Source organism: Camelus ferus, chromosome 5 (assembly GCF_009834535.1).
Source record: "Camelus ferus isolate YT-003-E chromosome 5, BCGSAC_Cfer_1.0, whole genome shotgun sequence".
NCBI lineage: Eukaryota > Metazoa > Chordata > Mammalia > Artiodactyla > Camelidae > Camelus > Camelus ferus.
In genome coordinates this window covers 9,276,396-9,292,112 of record NC_045700.1, presented here as the reverse complement: position 1 = coordinate 9,292,112, position 15,717 = coordinate 9,276,396, and the positions used below count along the sequence as shown (strand labels likewise).

General features: G+C 56.0%; 1 protein-coding gene across 1 annotated transcript in view; it reads left to right on the top strand.

The window, feature by feature from the left end:
* The window catches only part of GLI2 (GLI family zinc finger 2), a 180,954-nt gene that overhangs the window by 132,823 nt on the left and 32,414 nt on the right, over positions 1-15,717 (top strand). The window contains 2 exon segments of the mRNA XM_032479289.1: positions 8,363-8,565; positions 12,132-12,317. Of these exon segments, the coding sequence (XP_032335180.1) occupies positions 8,363-8,565; positions 12,132-12,317 (389 nt within the window).

Genomic DNA, 15,717 nt, shown 5'->3' with positions numbered 1-15,717 from the left:
GGCAGGGCCCTGCTCCGTCTGCAGGCTCTAGGGGAGAACCCTTCCTCGCCTCTTCCAGCCTCTGTCCCGATGGTTACACTGTTTCCTCCTCTTCTGTGTCAAGTCTCCTTCTGCCTCGCCTCTCTTACAAGGATACTTGTGCTGGCCTTTAGCCTCTACTCTGATAACCCATAATCTCCTCATCTCAACCTCCCTCCCTTAATCACATCAGCCAAATCCCTTTTTCCAGACAAAGTAATTTTGCAGGTTCCGGGCATTAAGATGTTGGTGCATCTTTGAGAGACGCTATCAGCTTCCCACGCTTACCTCCTCTCTGCTCCTCCCTAATGTTTGCAAGAGCGCTATTGTAATTGTTCTGTATGGATGAGGAAACAGGTTCAGAGAGGTATATGACTTGCTCCAGGCCACACAGCTAGGAGTGAGTTGAGGAACCCCGGTCTTCTAATACAGTGCCTGTGTTCTTCACTAGACACACTCACTGCTTCATCCATCCATCCATCCATCCATCCATCCATCCATCCATTTATTCATTCATTCAACCAGTTGAGTTTGTGTGTGCACCCAGAGGGCACGGGCCCTGGTGCTGGGAAAGTGAGTGAGCAGAAGTGGCCCCGGGGCCTTCCCTTGGGGCTGCCTGTCCAGTGGGGAGACAGGCCCTGTGTGAGCGCATCACTGCAGGTGTCCAGTGCCCAGCCAGGGTCCAGGGAAGGAGCTGATGGGGGGTCTGACCTCAGTGTGGAGCTGAGAGGCTCATGGGCTGAGAGGCTCAGGCCTGAGGTGAGGTTTGTTGGCCTATAGCCCCAAGTGACGAGACCTCTCCTTTCTCATCCTCAGCAAAGGCCCCAGACCAGGCTAGGACAGGGCGGTGCACCCGTCCTTCCGTCCCAGTGTCCCAGTCCTGCTGCTCCTGCCAACTTCACCTGGGCCTTGCCGCTGTCGCTTTGGGTCTTGGTCACGCTGTCTGTGAAATGGGATGTGAAGGGCTTATTCCTGCCTGTTTCTGGCCCTACCGACCTACCCAGGAGAAGGTCTTTGAACAGAGCCGTCAGAAGAACGGGTTCTGGGTGGCCGAGGGTCCTTCCTTCCAGCCACGGACCCCCGACGTCTCGTGCTGAGTCTGGGTGAGTCAGCACCCCTCAGCTGGGCGTTGCTCTGCCTCTCCAAACAGGCGCCTTGGGTGGGCTCCCAGGGCCCCAGTCCCTGCACTTCCGTCCTGTCCTCTCATTGCATCAAGGAGCACGTTGATTCCTGCCCCTATGCCGTAGGTCAGACACCCTCCCTTCTCCTCCTGTCAGCAAAGTCTTACTCCTCCCCGCCCAGCCCAGGGGAAGCCAACGCCCTCTAGGAACGCATCCCTGCTGTGCCCGGGCCCAGGGATGTGCCAGTCTCCCAGGGTCTAGGCGTGCTCGCTCAGGCCCAGCCAGCTTGGCACTAAGGTACACGTGGACGTGCGGGGTTCTCATCGCCTTGGCCTTTCCTTTCGTCTCCCTCCAAAAATCTTGCCCTAGCACGCGGAGAAAGGCCTAGGGCTAGACGCTGGGAGACACAGGCTGGGTTTACTCCTCCACCCTCTGAGTTTCTTCCATTTGCTCGTCTATTAACTATAAGAAAAGTGATGGGGGCACAGGGTGAGCACCTACTAAGCGCCCAGTAATGCAGCACATACTTTCCACACTGAGCTCCTTCCATCTCACAGCCACCCCATCCTGCAGGCGAGGACTCAGAGGCTCAGGGGCTGGCAGGCAGCACGACCAAGGTCTACAGTAAGTGGCAGAGCTGTAATTCCAACCCAGAAAGTCCAGGCTCTACCCACAAATGTGAGCAGCTCCCCTCAGCCTGCACCCCCACCCCCAGGGTTGGCGCGAGGACCAGCAGAGGTGATGCCTGCACAGGGACACCAGGCCGGACTTCCTGTGGGCAGAGACGGCTGCGGCGGAAGCTTGCCTCTCCGTGCACTGCTGGAGATGTCAAAGTACCGAGCCAGAGAGGCTGGCTTCCATTCCAGCTTGGCCACTTACAGCCCTGTATCCTTGGGCGAGGCTCCTAACTGCCCTGAGAGCCTCAGCTTCCTTCTCTTTGAAATGGAGGTAATAAGACCCACCTTGCGGAGTTGCTGGAGGTGTTGCACACAGTCGGTGCCAGCGACTGTTGGCAACGTTGCCAGCGGCAGCATCCCTGGCAGCGTCCACTTGTCAGCCATCCAGCTAGGTCTCCGCGTGCTTCGTCCTTTTCTCTTTTTCTCTGTCCTCCTTTCTTTCCCCAGCCACCACCCTGATATCTGGGCTTGGCCCTGAAATCTTGTTCAGGGGCTTTGCAGCCCCTCTTCCAAGAGGTGGGGAGGGAAAGAGGGAAGAGAAAGAGACTGCTAAGCAGAGGCACCCTTCCTGGGCCAGCCGCCAGCCTTCGGGGCGGAGGAGCCAGGCCCGGCTAGCAGGCCCGTGCCGACCCTGGGAGAAAGCGTGGGACTCCTCTCCTGTAGCAGAAGCAGCCCGATGCAGCTGGGCCCCGCCGTGGGCTGCTGCTGCTAGTCGCACACGCACGCACGCACACACGCACAGGCTTGCGTGCCAGAGCCCCCACTTGTGCCTCTTGCCCAGACACGGAAGGGCCAACACAGCTGCCCGCGCCACCTCAGCGGCCGTGGGCAGGACGTGTGCAGCCCTCCCCTTCAGTCCTGCAAGTGGGAGGGTGGACAAGCCCGAGGAACCACAACCTGGGTCTGCCTTGCAGGCAGCCAGGCTCAGATCGCTCTGGGCAGGGAGAGGCAGGGAGAGGCTGCGTGAGTCCAGGCTCACCACGTCAGGCCTTGGCAGTTGCCTAAGACAGAAAAACTCAGCTCCAACTGGTTTAAACAAAGTGGGGAAAGTGTAGCTCAGTGGTAGAGTGCGTGCTTAGCATACACAAGGTCATGGGTTCAATCCCCACGTACCTCCATTAAAGAAAAAATAACAATAAATAAATAAACCTTATTAACCCCCCCCCCAAAAAAAACAAACGAAAAGCAAAGAAGTGTATTGGCTCAGAGAACTGAAAAGGTACTCGCTTCCAGCAAAGCCAGGTCCGTATACATGAGCTCAGTTTAAGAAACTGGTTTTATATCTCTCAGCTCTGGTGTTTTGTGTGTTAGCTCCGTTCTTGGCCTTTCCCTCGAGGCCCCGAGAGGCTCCACGCTTGCCTCCTGCTTACAATCCCTGTGAACAGAGCACACTTCTTCCCAAAGATTTCAGCGAAAGCTGCTGTCTTGGGCACATGCCCAACCCTGATGGTGGTTGGGGATATGGAATGCTCTAATCACCTGGGCTCAGGTCACATGTCCCCATCTTCAGCAGAAGAAAAGTGGTCCAATACAGATCTAGCCCAAAGCTCTCTGTGGGCTGTACCTCTCCCCCCAGAATATCACCTTCCCTCACACATTCTTCTGCTCCAGCCTTTTCACACGTGCTCTTCCTTTCTTAGTAATGTACTTCCCCATGAACTCCTATTCATCCTTCAGAACCCAGCCCAAATGTCACCTCCTATGAGAAATCTTTGCAGGATTAGGGAATTTGTTCCTCTGCTGGAGTCTTTATTCAAACTGCTTACGTAATTCATGTTTCTGCTCCTTCCACTTGGACGCTGAGCTCCCTACAAGTCCCTGGGCACAGAGCAAGTGCTTGGGACAAGTTTGTTGGGAAGATTGACAAAGAAACAATTGATAGAATTAGGCTCAGGTGAGCTCCGAGCTGGACTGAAGGGGAGAAGGCAATGCATGAGAGTAGTGTCCAAGCTGAGCAGCCTGCAGAAAGGCTGACCTTGCCAGTCTGGTTGATTGCGGCCTGCCAGTGTGTGAGTGTGCGTACGTGCATACCTCCAACCTAGGAGAATGTGACCATCTTTGAAAAGGAGCTTACGCATCTGGTCCTTCCTCCCATCCTCAAGGCCACCTCCTTGAGTCTCTGCCCAGTTGCCAGAATTCAAGGCCTGGATCAGCCACAGCTAAGGCCAGGGCCGGGCTCCCACAGCAAACAGCGTGGAAATGGAAGAAGAAACAGAGGGTGTGGCTGGGTTGGCCTGAAGCAGCAGCGCAGTTTTCACTGACCTTTCCTGGTGAGGTCCAACGGCGCTGTCATCAGCTCGCTGGCACTGGTGGCACCCAGCCTGCATGGGGACTCTCAGCTGGGCTCTGGGATGGCACAGGTGTCTAAGAGAGGACCAGCCTTGTAGGTTAGCTGTGTTGGTGTAATTTTAGGGCTGCTGAGAAGCCCGCAAACCCCCCAGATGCATTAATGATACTTAGAATTCTGCCATTTAAGATTCATTCCTTTAGCTTTGTTTGGTCTGTTAAAATGACAATCTCTTGGAACATGCGTGCACCTGGATCCTATCAGTCATTCTCAACACAGTGAGAGGGAGAGGTTCCAGCTCCTTCATGCGAGCTGGATTGGGTTGTGTGTGGTGATGGGGTCTCCGCAAGGGGATGGGCCCAGGCTCAGGCTCAGGCCCAGACCTGCCTGGATTGGTTGTGGTTCCAGTGCTTGCTATCTGAGTGATAGGCAAGGGACCTAGCTTTTCAGGGCCTGTTCTCATCTGTAAAAATGGGCATAAACTGCCTACTGTGTCAATTTTTTATTTAGATTAATAAAATCCAGAGAGGCTTCCCAGAGGAGGTGTCCGGATAGTCAGTCTGAAGCTGTGTTGGCTGATAGGCCTGTAGTCTTGGGCACTGGGTACCTCGATCTATAGATGTGCCACACCCCAAGTTGACTTGTTGCTGAGAAGGGAAGGGACCTGATGCTTGTTAACCTGCTACCACGTACTTAGCACTGGTCTCTGTGGACCACCCTGCTGAGGCACCAGAGAGGGACAGCATCCTGACTGCAACCACCCAGCTAGGTGGAAAGGATCAGGGTTGGCTTCAGTTTCCTTGAAGGCACAAGCAAGGTCCAGATGCAAGGTCCTGCCCCATTGCTTCCAAGCCCTGACCTGGATCCCTTGAACAGCCTCCAGGATCCAGTCCTGCTCTGTGTGTGCAGGAACTCACATTTTGTTCTGTCTCCACTGGAAGGCTCTGCTAGCCCAGATCCCACTTCCAGGCCTGGCACCAGTGCTGGTGCTGGAAGAGCAAGGGGTTGTTCCGGGCACCCTTTCATCAGCCCTGTTGAGCGCTGACCCATCTCATAGCCATCCTCTGTTGAATCGGCTTTGGGCTAGGGCAATGGCTTCTCTAAGCTTCCTGCCCCGTCACCCCAAGAGAATAGGGAGTCCTTGGCACTGTTCTCTGTTGGCACAGGGAGACCCCTGGGGTGAAGGCAGCACCATCCTGGGAGTGAGGCCAACTTGAGTTGAATCCTGGCCTGCGTCTCTGGCCACATGGCACAGAAGGCTGACTTCCCCGCAGGGTCCTCATGGGTGAAGTGCGATTATCGGTGCCAGAGTTTTCATGTGTCCGCCTGGTAGCCAGACAGCCCCTGCTTCCTTCACGGGCTGCTGTTCCAAGGTTGGCAGAGCATCCCTGCAAGCAGTGGAGGGCCTGAGACAGGGAGGAGGGTGGCCTGAAAGAATCTTGAGTTCCGTTTCTTGATGAAGAACGTGGTGGGAAGAGGGTGGCAGAGTTCATTCTCCCCCAGAAGGTGGTAATGGGGGTGTGGAGACAAAAATCCCAGTTCCTCCGTGCCCAGACTCAGGCCCCACCTGCCACTTCTGCACCCAACTGCTAAGACTGGACTGGCTTCCAGCCCCTCCAGAGCAGCCCCACAGAGGGGTGCATGTTGCCACAGTGAGACCTCATCCAGCCTCCTGCTTGGGAGGGACTTGCCTGGGCAGTGGGAAGGGGAGCATCTTGAACAGACTGGGGCTGCCCCTTGCCCTAAATGTGTTCCTTTCAACCCCTGTGTGGTCACCAGCTTGTCTTGTGGCGCCTCAGCTGTGATCCATGCACCCCACAGGGTGACCTGGTGCCAAGGAGGCCTGGACCAAGCCACTAAGGGCCACCAGCTTCAGTGGCCACAGGCTCCTCTGACCTCAACCCCAGCCTGTGCCCTGGAACCTGTCTGCCTCGAGTGTCTGGGGGAGGACCAAGGCTCTGAGGGCAGGAGACGGCTTGCTCTTCTTCCCTCCCTTGGACACATGGCATCCCCTGCCCAGAGCAAAGCCATCTCTTAAGTCCCTGGCACTCAGTGCAGTTGCTTCACAGAGGCCTGGCCTCTAGCGGTGTCCTGTGACTTACTGCAAAGGCTCCCTTCTGCCAAGCTCAGTGCCTGGCTCACAGACATGTAGCCGTCACTGGTTCTGAAAATACCTCTAAACGCCTGCAGGATGCCTTCCCTCCCAGGTGCTGGCGCTGGCCTGCAGAGATGTCTTGGACACACATCCAGACATGCCCTGCTCCCAGATAGAACCTGGTTACCTGGGAAGTAGACCTGCCAACCTAAGACCTGACCGTGACCCCGGGTGTAGCAGGGAGAAGTGAACAGAGGGCTTGTGCCAGGGGAAGGGGCTTCAGGAAGGGCACCAGTGAGAGGGTCCCCGACCTGGGCTTACTAAGAGGAAAAGGAATCGCCCCAACAAGGTACAGGGTGCAGGCAGAATCAGTGTGAGCCAAAGCTCAGCAGCATGGGAGTGGCCTGGTGGGTCCACGGGATCTGCGCATGCACTGTAATCACATCTGCCAAAGTCAGAAAACAGTATAGCAAAATGCTTCCGTGCCGGCCAGTGGAGCAGCCTCTGAATGGGGGAGTCTGTGTAACCCACGTGTTGAGACATCTGGATGTCACCTGTTTGGGTCCTGGTTCACGCTGTGTTCTAAGTGCAATTTCCATGCACTGTTGAACATAATCAGTAATTATGCCTGGTTTGCTCCAGCCAGTGGACAAATCGTGCCCTCTCTGAAGGCACCAGTTCGAACGGTGCCTTTTCACACATCCAGCATCAGTCCCACGTAAAGATTTTGAGGGCCTGCCAGGCACGCCTGGATTTTGCCCTCAGAGTGTGGTACTAATATGGTAATAACAGCTCTCCTTTATTGACTGACAGCTGTGTCTCAGGTGCCACTGGGGGGACTTGCATCCTCACGGCAGCCCTCTACCATTGATACTGTCATTACCTCCATACTGCAGGGGAGGAAACTGAGGCTTGGAGAGTTAAATTACTTGCTCAGTGTGACTGAGCTGATGAAGGCTGACATTCTAATGCAGGTCTGGTCTGATTCAAACACATGTTCTTTTCAGGTGGAGGGGATAGCTCAGTGGTAGAGTGTAGGCTTAGCATGCGCAAGGTCCTGGCCCAGGACCTCCATCAAAATAAATAAATAAACCTAATTACCTCCCCCCACCAAAAGTCCCCCCCAAAACCAAAAAACAAACACATACTCATTTCTTTGCACCACATCAAATTACAGAGAGGCTCCTATTTACTGAAAAATTGAAAATTAGTTCTTGGTAAATTTGGTTCCCAGTGACTTAGTGATGGTTTCCGCAGTTACTTCCCCCTGGTCTGATTTTTTTTTTTCTTTAATGAGTGAGTTTTGGAGTAGATGACCTGGAAACACCCCTGCAGTGAAGATGCTAACGGCTGCTTGGAGGCTCCCAGGGAGCAGGCCTGTCTTTCTGTTGAGCAGAGCGGGCACCTTATGGAGAGCTGACTGAAGGGCTGGGCCCCAGCCAAGCCGGCCCAAGCCGGGTGCATGCCTGGTTGTTGGTGGGCCTCAGAGAAGGGTGACTCTGTGAATCTCGGAAGGAGTCCCACGGAAGGAGAGCTTAAAACGATATTCCAGAATTTTCGTTGCAGCCCACCACTACAAAACTCTTCCTGAACCCTGGTCTTTTCCTTTTTAGCTGACCCTGCCGGGGCTGAGCGCTTTCCTCCAGTAATGGTCCAACTGCAGCCCCAAATTCTCCACTTTCAAGGCATTTCCGGATTCCTCTTCTCCTCAGTCCTGTTAGGAATATGAGCTCTTTGCACCCTTCCCCTTGTGGAAGCATTTTCCTGGTCTGTTTTTCCTACTGCTTTTGTAGCCTGAATGCTTTTGTACATTTGACCAAGACTTCCTTGGTAATGCTGTGTGTCCAGCCCTGAGCAGGCACCAGAGGAGCAATGGTGACCAGACACACAGGCGTGTGGTCTGCTGAGCCTGTTGTCCAGCAGATCCAGTCCTGGGTGTGGAGCATCCCATCGCCAACACGAGACTGGCAGGTGGGCGGCCGCACCAGCCCACGGAGTTTCCACTTGCATTCACTGGCTGATGTACAAGCATTCAGACTCTATGTAAAGGGTGACCAAAGGATGTGGGCGTATAAAATGAAAAGTCCAGGCTGCCAGATTTGGTTCTGCTGCTTGACGGGGTTCTGTGTGCCTCTTCTAAGATGGTTCACCTCTGTCTCTACAGGCCTCCTGCCCTGAGTGGCAGCCCTGTCATCTCTGATATCTCCTTGATCCGGCTTTCCCCACACCCTGCTGGCCCTGGGGAGTCTCCCTTCAACGCCCCCCACCCCTACGTGAGCCCCCACATGGAACATTACCTCCGTGCCGTGCACGGCAGCCCCACGCTCCCCACCATCTCTGCGGCCAGGGGCCTCAGCCCCGCTGACGGTGAGTAGGACCTGGGGCACTTGGGGGCCGGGCTGCTAACTCACTTGGTTCATTCCTCAGCCCCTGTCCTCGAGCTGGCTGGCATTCCTCCCCATCACCCCTCAACCACAGATCTTTAAATAAATGAGTGGTCAAAGCCAAGAGAACCAGGAGTGCATTGGGTTTTGCACTCATTAAAGAACTGTTCGTAAACACCCTTTGGCATGCAAATTACATAATAATAATGGTAAGGTCTGTTTACTCATGGAGGTCCTTCTTGAGTGAGAATTGCTTGGCTCAATTAGCCAAAGTCTCCAGAAGCTGACGTTAAGCAGAGGAGGTGTTGTATCGGGGTGACTCAGGGTTTCCAGAGCAGAAGAAAGGCAGAGCTGGGCTGGCTTCTGTCTGCTTCTCTTGCAGATCAACCCATGGCCTCCAAATGGCACCCCAGGCCCAAGGCTCCAGGGATGAGCCCCAGTGGCTTCATGTTTCTTGGATTAGGTGCTTGAGAGGACATCGATTGGCCCAGCTCAGAGTCAGATGGCCGCCCTCTCCAGTTAATTTGAGACAGAAAAGGGCAGAGCCCCATGGTACAAATTCAGTTCTCAGGTCTACAATTGTACCCTTCTAGCTCCCACCGATGCACACGTGCACACGTGCGCGCATGTACGCACGCGCCAACCCTGGACAGCCGTCAGAACACTGGGGAGCCAGCCCCACACGCACTGTCTTCCTGGGACGTGCTCCCCTCCCCGCCCAGCAAGGAGCAGGCATTGTCAGCGGCCCCACGCTGCCCCCACGGTGTGTGGTTAAATGCTAATTGCCGTCAGCTTCCAAATCAACCAGGCTGTATTTTCTCACACTCTGCCCACTGAAACCCCTCTCAGCCCACAGTTAGTTCCAGACTGGAGAATATTTGCAACCTGCACTCATGAGCCTGTGGGCACAGGCTCCGGGAAACATGGTCCAGTGGGTCCCTCGTTGCCACCTCCATCCCCACCAAGGGGAATGTGTCCTTCCTCAGATGTGCCCGGGAGCTAAAACCGAGGTCTGGACTAGAGAAGGTTCAGGCTAGGGTTTCACGATGAAAGGGTCCCAGCCTTCAAATATACAGACAGGCTCCTTGAAGCATCGGGACTCCTCTTCCTGGCTGTGCAGTTTGCACTTGGCCTTGGCTTCACTGAAGAGAAGCCAGACAAGCTGAATGGCTGCAGCCACGAGACATGAACCTGGCAGGCCAGAATGCGGCCCCTCAGGGTTGGACCCAGCCCTGAGCTCTGTGTGGGTCCTAGCCAGGGTGCCCTGAAGGGTGGAGCTGCCTCCACATCAAGCCATTGCCTCCTGGGAAGTGGGCCCGGCCTTCTCCACACCGCTTCTGATGATGAAGGCCAGGTTCTAAGTGCTGCCCCCACCTTGAAGTTCACCCGCCGAGCAGTGGGGCTGAAGGGCACCCCCAAGAAGGCTTGTCCCAGTCCTAATCCCCGACCCTGAGAGTGTGGCCTCATTTGGAAAAAGGGCCTTTGCAGATGTGATTCAGTTGGGGATTTTTGAGTTGAAGAGATTATCTTGGATTATCCACGCGGGCCTTAAATCCAATGCTAAGTATCCTCAGAAGAGACACATAGATGAGGAGACAGTGCAAAGATGGGAGTGATGTGGCTACAAGCCAAGGAAGCTGGCAACTCCCAGGAGCTGGAAGCAGCAAGAAACAGGTTTTCCCTTAAAAGCCTCTGGAGGGTACAGCCCTGCTGACACCTTGATTTTGGACTTCTAGCCTCTAGAACTAGGAGAGAATAAAATTCTGGTTTAACAGCAGTTAGCACCAGGTCTGCAGGTACTCACTGGTTCCAGGCAGCCCTAGGGAATGAATGCTAACAGGGCCGTTCTCCCGAGGCCTGGGTCAGAGAGGGCCCTGAGAGGTGTCTAGGAGGAACAAGGAACAGAGTGCCCTCCTGGAGAGCCTGTGACTCAAGGACATTGAGTCTCCCTGACAGCAGTGTGGCCCGTGAAGGGCCAAGTGGTGAGACAGGGCTGCCCTCGAAGGAGAGACTTGCAGTTGACAGAGCACTGGTTTTCTGCCTGATTTCCATATAAACGTGCGTGTGGTTCCCATCACATCCAAATGCCCAGCCCCAGACCCTTGAGACAGCAAGGATGGCTTTGGTGCCTAAGGGGACTTGGCTAATTTGCATGGCCATTGGGGTGGACCAGATACCCGAAGGCCTCGCTGGCCCCCCAGACAAAACTCCCGAGTAGAGATAGCATGTCAGATTCATATAGCAGCTGTACCAGTTTATCAGCCATGCGAGGCAGAGTCTGCCAGACCGTGCACGTGCTGAGGATAGATGGGCACTCCCGGGAAGGCTTCAGGGAAGAGGCGGACAGGCCAGAATGGGGAGGGAAGGCATCTCAGGCACAGGCGGGGCAGTCAATGGCCGGCCCGTGGGGCATCAGCCCAACTGCAGGCAGGCCGGGGCTCTCATTGGAGGATGCAGCAGGAGAGGAAGAGAAGGGAGGGGGGCTGCTTCCACTGACCGGCTGCTTCTCTCTGCCCAGCACGTGTGGGATCCTTTCAAATTTGCCAAGACTTACAGCAGAGGGGCCGTGGCACAGCAGTTAGAAACCTGGGCTCTGGATTCAAACTCCCAACTGTGCAGCCTCGGCAAGATCTTTAACTCTCTAAGTGCCAGGGGCCCGATCTGCTGAGGGGATGGGGCAGGTGTCCTCAGCTCACAGTGCGGAGGTGAGAGTGAAGTCAGAGAGTGAACGCGCTCCCCTCGGCACTGTGGCTGCGCACACCCAGCGAACGCTCAGCTCAGCGGTGGCTGACACTGTCCCTTTCAGGAGTCACTTGAGGGGGCGGGTATTATGACCCCCATTTTACAGATGGAAAACTGAGGCAGCTCAGAGAGATGGCACCTTCCCAAGCTTGCACACCTGGTAAAAGCCAGGACTCCGGTTGGGTATGTTTGGTTTCCAAGCCCCTGTTCCTTCCCTGACATCTCATCCATGAGGGCCAGGCCCCCTCAGGATCCTCGGAAGTTCGTCCTCCCTGCCTCTTTGCTAAGCCCCCGGCGGGGCTCAGTGCGGGGTTGGAGGCGGGCAGCCGGCTCCTGGTTCTGCAGCTGCTGGGCAGGTGGGAGCTTTATCTATAAGGCCAGGCCCGGGCGAGGGCTCACCTGCAGTCCCACTTAAGGTGAGGCTGACCTGGCGCCCTACTGTCTGGCCACCATGGCACCTGTTTGCATCATCTTTGTCCTTTGAAGACTCTGCTGGCCTGTGGCCCCCGTCAGCCTGGAGCTCTGGGCTTCTGTGGGGCCTAGACTGGGAAGAGGAAGCAGCTGTTTATGGGTTGAGGAAATGGAGGAATGTGCAGGCTAGGATCTGGCCTCTCCATCAGCAGAAACACATCTTACGCCAGCTGTCAGCTCAGTCCCACGTGGGACTGCAGGGGGAGGGGACACGGGGGTCCAGGGGGCGGAGGATGGACTAGAGGGCACTGAGGGGGCCCCTCAGGCCAGGTGTGTGTTTCTCTTTTCTTTTACAGATTCTGATGGTTTCTTTCTCTCCTTCCCTCCCGCCCACAGTGGCCCACGAACACCTTAAGGAGAGGGGACTGTTTGGCCTCCCCGCTCCAGGCACCAACCCCTCAGACTATTACCACCAGATGACCCTCATGGCGGGCCACCCCGCGCCATATGGGGACCTGCTGATGCAGAGCGGGGGTGCTGCCAGTGCACCCCATCTCCATGACTACCTCAATCCAGTGGATGGTGAGTGCTGGGCCAGGGTGGGGGCAGGGAGTGGGCCAGGGGCTCACAGTCCCCCGCCCCCTAGACTGAGGAGGATACTTGTTCCTCCCTTTGAGGGTGAGGAGCCCGATGGTGGGGTCTGTGATTTACCCCAGTCTCTGCTCTGACTGCTGTCCATGGAGGCTCGAGTCTGAACAACAGGTACAAACACTTAGTGAGTCACCACAGGGCAGAAAGTGCTGTAGGAACTGCAGACGGAACAAAACACACTCATCTCTGCTTTCATGGAACTTACAGCATAGTGGGGAGAGACCATTCAGGAACAGGGTAGGAAGCACTAGGTGGAGAGGGGGTGCAGTCTTCAATGAGGGAGTCAAGAAATCCTCATTGGGAAGATGAAATTCAAACAAAGAATTGAAAGAGGCGAACCATACAGAAATAAGCCAGAAGAATGATACAGGTAGGAGAAACAGCAAGTACAAAGGGCCTGGGGCAGCAGTGTGCCTGCTGAGATCAACAAAAGCCCAGCCCAGTGTACCTGTACGTAAAGGGGCAGTAGGACAGGGCCAGAGCTTTGGGCTCGTTGTGCTGGCCAGTCAGGGCTTGGTAAAGTTTTGGCTTTCATGCAGAGGGACATGGGGCCCATGGATAGGTCTGGACAGAGAAGTAATGAGATCTGACTTATTCTTAAAAGGAATCCCATTCTGATTGCTGATCTGAGGATAGATTTAGGGGCAACATAGAAGCTGGGGGGAGGGGGGAGGGCATCCAGTTAGCAGAGGTGGGGAGAAGTGGTAGAAGATTTAAAGGTAGAGCCCCAAGATTTGTTCCCAGCTCAGATGTGGTATTAGGGAGAAAGAAAGGCATTGAGGACAACACCAGGGTCTCAGGCCTGAGCAGCTGGAGGATGGAGTTGTAAGGAATTGAGCCTGGAGGCTGCAGGCCGGGCACATTTTGTGGGGTGAGAGATCAGGTGTTCTGGGGAGATGAAATTCTTGGTGCCCGTGAGATACCAAGTCCCTCCCTCCCACCCCATGCCATCCTCACAGCTGCTTCCACAGGGGTGCCTGCAGCTCATGACCCTGAGCCCCCGGAGTCAGATGGAGCCCCTGTTGGGGGAAAGCTGAGGAGGGAGGAGAAAGCGAAGCACCTGTCTCCCCCCAAGTCCCCGCCCCTAGTTGGTGCGGCTCCACCTGCTGGTCTTGGAGCTCAGCCCAGAAATACCCCGGGATCTAGGCCAGGCAGTGGAGCTGGAAACCACAGCAAGGGGCAGGCAGGCAGCTCCTGCAGATTTGTCATCCACAAGCCCTGCCCGGATGGCTTGTTCCCTCCCTGATGGCAGGGAGCAGACAGAGGCCTGCAGGGAGACCTGCTGGACTGCAGGCAGTCCCGTGGGGCCAGGCAGGGCTACAAGACTCAGGGGGGACCTGGCACCCCTCAGCCTCTCCTCAACCCATCAGTACTTCCTGTCCTGGACTTCCTGTCCACACCAGCCCTGCAACTCTACCTTATTAGCTGAAGCAAAGCCAAGTCCCTTACTTCCTAAGGCCTGGCTCAGATCCTCACCTCCTTCAGGAAGTCTCTCTGGATGCCCCCGCACCAAGAGTGTTCCTGGGGAAGAGCACAGCAGTCCTCCCAAGGCCAGCTCTCTTGGGTATTGTCCCATGTCACCCTCTGCGTGTCCCGAGGGGATCCCACAGCATAGCAAAGGGACATCACCAGAATCTAGTCCCAGGGTCTGTTCCACACCCGTGCCTTTCCCAGGATGGTGTTTTGTCCAGGACGAGGTGCTCCTGTCAGCCTCCTGAGTACACACATCCTCAGGCTCTCCTTCTCTCCTCCTCCTAACACCCCCACAAGGAGCAGGAGGGTTGTCAGCAGGGGTGACGGGAGGGCTCCAGTGAGGTCGTGTGTACTTGCTACTCATCAAAATGAGAAACCAGGCAACAATGATAATACAATGCATAAAGGTCACCGCCATTGTGTCAAACAGCCACGTCTGAATGTCAGCTTCCCCCAAGTGATGTCCGCCTGGCAATGCATCAAGGTGTGTGGCACCAGGGCCATTTGGACGGTGGGCAGACACTGAGAAACCATGCCAAGGGGTCCGGTCAGGCAGGTGTCCCCAGAGGGCAGGAGAGGCCAAGTCAGTAAGTGTGAGCGCCTGCTGTATGCACATATGAGAGGATCAGACTGAGCTCTGTCTCTGTCCTGTGCCTGTATACCTTCTCCTCTGTGACTCCCCTCAGCCACCTTCTGAGGCTGGAATGACTCTGCCCAGAGCAAGCAAGTGACTTGCACAGGCTGGGAGTCAGGGTTCCAGGCCCCACTCTGTTTCTCACCCAGCATCATCGGCTATTCCTCAGGCACACCGCCTCCAGGCAGGACTGCACATCCAACTGGCCCTGTAAGCCAGGGCCTCAGGGACAGCCCACTGGGCTTGAACAGCTGGGCTGGAGCCGGGGGTGCTTTCAGGGGTGGTGGTGAGAAGAGAGTGTGTGTGGTGAGCTGCGGGCAGATGTAGACCTTGCCTGCCTGAGCTGTGTCCTCGCCACTGGAGGTGGTGCTGGGACTGAAGGGGGTCTGGACAGTGATCCCCAGCCCTGCGTGCTGTGTGGGAGTAAGATGGACTGTATGAACCCGGCTCAGTGCCTAGCATACAGTAGGTGCTCCATTAATGCCAGTCCCTATCTCTTTCCACCAGTATCCTTTCCCTCTTTCGAAACTACCACCTCCTGTAGGATTTTGTCTCATCAGTCGTCAGCACCGCTGTCCACCTCGTGCTTGGGCCCAGTGCCACAGCTCCTCCTGGACACCTGTTCCTCTCCACCGCCCCATCCAGCCCACCCCAGTCCTGCCAAGTCCGCTTGTCAACCCTCCCGGCCATCCAGTCCCGGGCCACCGTCCCAGCACTGCCTCTCGTCTATTCCCTCTGCCATTCTGCGGTCAGCCCCTGTGGCTCCCATCACCCTTCGGGTAAAATCCAAACTTAACAAGGTGGCCCGAGTGGCCTTCCCTCCAGCCTGTCACTCCCAACTTCCACCCTGCCCAGTGCCACCCCACAGTGTCTGCTGGCTCCCACACAGTCCCCATACTCCTTCACCCACAGTGCTGTTCCCCGCAGGCTGGCCTGGCTCCATCCTGCACAGGGTCCCAGGACTAGGTCAGCTGACACTTCTCTCGAGGCACCACCTAAAGCCAGGCCTAACCCGACCACATCAGCTCCCCTGGGGCTCCTGCCCCTCCCTCCACCCACCTGTGGGACTCAAGGCGCCTCAACTGTGACTGGCTGGTACTTCTGTCTTAACAAACCCATGAGCCCGGCAGGCAGGTCTGGGAGCAGGGCTGCCAAGGGGCCTCTGTGTTTGTAGGGGGAGGGAGGGAGGGAGGGAGCGCAGCCACAAAAGAACCTGGGATAGAA